The sequence below is a fragment of the Quercus robur genome, chromosome 3 (genome assembly GCF_932294415.1).
Source record: "Quercus robur chromosome 3, dhQueRobu3.1, whole genome shotgun sequence".
Lineage (NCBI taxonomy): Eukaryota > Viridiplantae > Streptophyta > Magnoliopsida > Fagales > Fagaceae > Quercus > Quercus robur.
The window spans coordinates 38,639,974-38,645,568 of record NC_065536.1 but is presented as its reverse complement, the minus strand read 5'-3'; the positions used below and the strand labels follow the sequence as shown (position 1 = coordinate 38,645,568).

At 33.8% G+C, this 5,595-nt stretch overlaps 1 protein-coding gene across 1 annotated transcript; it reads right to left on the bottom strand.

The window, feature by feature from the left end:
- Positions 1–2,909: 2,909 nt before the first annotated feature.
- LOC126716395 (sugar transport protein 10-like) lies at positions 2,910–5,370 on the bottom strand. The gene is made up of 4 exons (XM_050417250.1): positions 5,085–5,370; positions 4,572–4,891; positions 3,704–4,333; positions 2,910–3,496 (listed from the first exon to the last, which is right to left on the bottom strand). Exons 1-4 carry the CDS (start codon positions 5,215–5,217, stop codon positions 3,014–3,016), a joined length of 1,566 nt encoding a protein of 521 aa, XP_050273207.1. The 5' UTR covers positions 5,218–5,370; the 3' UTR covers positions 2,910–3,013.
- Between the last annotated feature and the right edge of the window lie 225 nt (positions 5,371–5,595).

The window sequence follows — 5,595 nt, the reverse complement described above, 5'->3', positions numbered from 1 at the left end:
ATCTCTACAAAGAAACTGAATAATTTAAATCCAAAGAGACGAATTAAAATATATATATTTATATATATATATATATATAAACGAAAACATTTAATAAGTCATATCAAAATCCTATTTTCTAAGCCCTAATTTCTGAATTTAAATCTAGAACCAAAGCCAATTGAAATTGTAAAATTTGAAAACATATAACAAATCTAATTTACCTTTTAGATTTGTTTTTTTATATATAAAAAAAAATTAAAAAATCAGAGAAAGAATGGGAACCCATCGGAGGTGTTGTTTATGGTTGAAGGAAGTTTTTTTATTAGAGAAAGAGTAGGAACCCATCAACGACGGTGTTTATGGGCGGAGGAGATTACTTTTTGAGAGGAAGTAGGCCACAACCCGAAAATCAAAGAGAATGGTGAAGGACCCTCAAAATCAAATTGCTATCTCTGTCTCGGCATTTCGCGGTTCTGTGTTTTTTTTTTTATGCGGCGGTTCTATTTTTTTTGTAGAATAGAATCTGTTTGAGAGCATTTTGTGTTATTTATAGTTAAAACTTAAAAGGTGTTTTGAAACAAAATTGAACTAAACCTTAAATTAAGATCTCGAAAAGACACAATTGATAATGTTTTTAATGGTAGACGTGGCATTAATTTATGTAGCCACGTGGTGCAATGAGACGCGGTCAATAAAAAATCAAACGTTTCGACTATTAGTTATTACTAGTCGCTAACCCATGCGATGCATGGGAATAGCTACTGAATGATTTTCAAGGGGGAAAAAACAATGTTGTTTTATTTATTAGTTTTTTTGTGGGAAAGAATAAGAGACATAACGTTGCGACTCTAATTTAGTTTGTGTTGTATATATAGGTATATACAAAATAAGTTGTAATATATATACCAAAAGGTGCTTATTGAAAGGTCACAACCATTCAAATTGGATATATCAAAAGATACCTTAAAAGGCCATAACCCTTCATATTAAATATATATTAAAGGTACCTCTTGAATGAAAAGGTGTCTATTAAATGAAATTGTGCCTATTGACCGAAAATGTGCATATTGAATAAAGATGTCTGTTGAAGGGTTATAATCATTTAGGTATAAATAGTGGTTCATATTCATTTGGTAACTTATTCTCAACTTCTTTTCTTTCATTTGGTTCATAACAAATGCATAAAATGCTTAGAGATAGGAGATGATATTAATAATATACTATATGTTGCATGTCAATTTAAGAGTATCTCCTATGACAGAACTGAAATTAGAATGATATAAAATCTAAAACAACGTAGACCAAAGTGAATGAAACATATATTTTATTAATCGTATGAGATCTGATTCCATAAAGATGAACAACACTATTTTAAAGCACAAACAATTATAGCTTTCATTCCTATTAGGGAAAAAAATGATATAAGAATCACTAATCTCTATTTTTAAGGGATAAATTTTTAAAAAGGTCAATATGTGAATCAGGAAAAATGGTGAATATAATTTTTTTTTTCATAACAATAGAAGAAGTTGTTTTATATGTGGGACTACAATTTTTCTTAAAAAGTTTAAAATTTTGTTAAGTGGCTTTACTTGTGAATTGATGACAGATTGTACCATTTCATCTTAATATCACAAATTGCCCTCAAAAACCCATGCGATGCTTTACCTACATGACACATACTCACATTTGCTTCAGGTCAAACTCAAGATGGAATTGATGAAACCTAACTAATATTGATTTTTGCTAATGCAATCTGTACGGTATATAAACATAATTGATATTGTGAAATTATGAGACAAACTTAACATCAGAATCAATACAAAGTAATTGTAATCATATTTAACATTCAAACTCTCTAATGCAAACCCATATCCAAAAAGTAAAATAAAATGATCAAACAAAAAAGTAAAGCAGAGTAAGAGAAGCAAAATCCAACACACCGTATTGTCTCCCACTAAGGGAAAAAGTTCCAACTTCCATTTTTGCGGCCTGCCGAACGGAGAGAATGTAACCAATACCAGGAAGTTGAAAACACCATGATTGGAAATTGAAATGGAAAAAAAAGGTGGTGGTGGAGACGTTGAGAATGCAGAGTAGAGAATTGAGTAAGGAACGTTAAAGGTTATAATGCTAGTTTTAAGAGAGAGAGAGAGAGAGAGAGAGATTGTGTGTGTGTGTTTTAAAATAATGAAGGGATATGAACGATTTTTATATGTTATAAAACTTATCTGGAATGTTGCTATTTGGTAACTACTACCCAAGAGAAACTATCACTGAAACATTTATCTTATTCCTTCAAATGAAAAGATACATTGTTCTGTGTTTTTAAAGGAAAACATGGCATTAATTTACGTAGCCACGTGGTACAATGAGGAGTGGTTAACAAAAAGTCAAACATTTCGACTATTAGTTATTATATAGATATAAATTCGTAATGTAAAATAAATATTGAGATATTATTTTGCCTTGTCTTTCTATTTTAAGATGGTTACGGAATGCATAAGATCTTAGGCAAAAATTAATTCGTTAAAGTTATTTAAGTGAAAAATTGATGATAAATTTGTAAAAATTAATATAAAAAGTAAGATGTCAATTTTTAAATACAAACAAAGAAAAGTAATTAGGAGATTTAATTACAATTTTTTTTTAATAAATAATTTGATACCATGAGGTGTTCAATTGAGTTACAAAGTTGTTAGTTAAACAATTATGTTGTTGATATTGCATAAATCAAGTTTATTGTCACGTGAATTTTTAAAATAAAAATAACGGTAATTTTAGTGTTTTTCAGTTTGTTAAATATTAGTAGCTGAATATAGTTAATTATGCTCATTAACAAAATAAAAAGAACTGGCACATAATTAGTAATTGTTAATATATGACAAAGAATTGTATGTTTGAATAAGTAAATGTTAATCCCCATATTGATGGATACACGTATGATATGAAGAAAGCATAAAATACATGAACATATATAGAGAAGTGGAAAGTAATTTCTTCCTCTAGAATCTCTACAACAATATATTCTCTACGGTAGTGTTGTATTTAGTGTGTTTGAGATGGCAGTGGCAGTGGCAGTGGCACCAATGACAGCATCATCAGGAATATATTTGCCCCAGAACCAGTGTGCTTTCCACACTCTATTCATCTCTTCAATGGGGACGTTCCTAGTCTCCGGAAGGAAGAAGAATATGAAGATAGTCATAATGATGACAAAGCCACCGAAGAAGAAGAAGAGACCAAACTTCATGTGGCAAAGCATGGAGAGGAAGCCTTGAGCAATAATAAAGGTGAACAACATGTTGACGGAGACGTTTACGGCTTGGCCAGCTGATCGGATCTCTAGAGGGCAAATTTCACTGGGTATCAACCATCCCAATGGACCCCAAGACCATGCGAATGCAGCTACATATGCGCATATTAAGAACAATATTAAATTGGCTTCGAATGAGGACAATGTTCCTATTCCACTCACGCCAAATTTCAAACCAATCATGATGCCAATAGCAATCTGAGATCAGAATAATAAAAAATTAAAAGCAAATTGAGAATCTCAAGAAACAAATTAAATAAATTTTTAGTTATTTGAGCAAAGCTTGGGTTCAAACTTATATAAGATCTGTTAGGATCATAACTCGTAATCAAAAGTAAACACATGTCAAGTCCTAGTTGTATTTTTTTTTTTTTTTCCTTTAAATTCAGTTACATAGTTATGTACCTGGCAAACAATCATTTGCATACCCCCTTCAAGGAACAAGGCTCTTCTCCCGAACCTGTCAACGGAGTAGATGGAAACTAGTGTGGCAAGTACGTTAACAGTACCGGTGATGACCGCAGACATAAGTGAAGCATTTTGTCCAAAACCCAATGTCATAAAAAGAACTGGTGCGTAAAACATGATGACATTAATGCCAGTGATCTGCTGGAAGAATGGAATGAGAGTGCACATGATGAGTTGAGGCCTATATCTGGGTTGTAGGATGTTCCTCCATGGATGTTCCACTTTCTTTGCAGCCATAGTAGCGTCCATAAGGTCTTGGAATTCCTCGTCGACGTTGTCAGTGCCACGGATCTTTTGTAACATTCTTCTGGCCTTTTCAGTGTGGCCTCTCTCAAGGATGGAATTTGGAGTGTCTGGTAGGAAAATAGATCCAATTGTCAGCATTATTGCTGGGACGGCTGCAAGAGCTAGAGAAAGTCTCCAACCCCATCCACCTTGGATCTTCGCCGTGCCATAGTTCACCAATTGTGCAACTAGAATTCCAATTGTAATGGCCATCTGGAAACACATGTTGAGTGCTCCTCGAATCTTGGCTGGTGCCATTTCGGATAGATAGACGGGAACAGACTGCGTGACATATATGTATGCATGGAGTGAGAAATCAATGACAAGCATAATCTATATATGATTGTGTGTTCAAGTTGGATATGGGATTATTGGATTGAGTTTTGATTCTCTCTTCTCCACTAATTCACATTTCTTTTTTCATACTTACGTGTTAAAATGTAGACATTCATGTATTAATTGTGAATATATTTATGTAATAGTAGATGTGAATGAGTACGTGAAAATATAAATAAGGTACCTGATTAGCAAATCCAACCCCAACACCAAGCAATAAACGGCCAATGATAAGCATTGCAAGGTTCATGGCTGCTCCGTTAAGAATAGCTCCAAGTAGAAAGACTAGACCTCCAAACAACATGGAGATCTTACGGCCGAAGGCCCTAGTTACTCCAGAAGCAAAGAAAGAAGCAACCAGCCCCGCAAGGTAGAGGGATGAGGTGAACATGGTAAGGAGATGGTTGTCATATTTGCAATACTCATTTTCTGACGTATCTTTCGTTTTTGCGTACGTTGCTGGAAAGAACTTACGCAAAAATTCGGGCATTCCAGTCACACCTCCTGCATACATATGCCATTGCCACCCAAAGTTTAATTACATAAAATAATTAGACCCAGCTAATTAAGGTAAGGTTTGGGTCTTTGAAACAGCATTAAAACCTTGCAAGTGTTAGAGACATAACAGTACATATCATATTAAGTTTAATAAACAAGAGTACTGGACTTTAAGCCTCGTCCTTAATTAAGAACTAACCTGATACTCCAATGTCATAACCAAAAATCAGACCGCCCATTGCAGCAACTACACATGTTATCACCACGAAGGCGGTAACACCACCCTGGTAGTTCCTTCCTCCAACTTGTGGAACAAACCCTCCGCCTGCCATCTTTCAACAAGGAACTATTTCACTTTTATTATATCTCTATGGTGGATCTTTCAGATTTTTCAGAAATCTTTCAACACTGATAAATCCTTATATCCACCAAAAGAGTAATTTGGGCAGCGCTCTCCGTCACATGTGTCCCCTGTCTTCTTTCAAACTTCTTCCTTTCGTTATTTTCTCTTGTCAATCTACAATGAAATTGCAAATATATAGAGCTTTTCTCAACGGCTTTTAAATGGGGACCATAAAAAATGTTTATACATAAAAATAGGGTTTATTTCTCCATCTCCTTTTGGATGGCTTTGCACCCTACGTTATACCTAATTTAGTGTACTGTATTAATGGTTTGGATTTGGTATTTACAGAGATTGTTTGGTTACT

Excerpts from the sequence above, each read along its gene's own strand:
- LOC126716395 (XM_050417250.1), bottom strand. The coding sequence starts at position 5,217 with ATGGCAGGCGGAGGGTTTGTTCCACAAGTTGGAGGAAGGAACTACCAG. Across the intron at positions 4,892-5,084 it reads TTATGACATTGGAGTATCAG|GAGGTGTGACTGGAATGCCC; the intron begins GTTAGTTCTTAA and ends ATATGTATGCAG. Across the intron at positions 3,497-3,703 it reads TGCAAATGATTGTTTGCCAG|ATTGCTATTGGCATCATGAT; the intron begins GTACATAACTAT and ends TTCTGATCTCAG.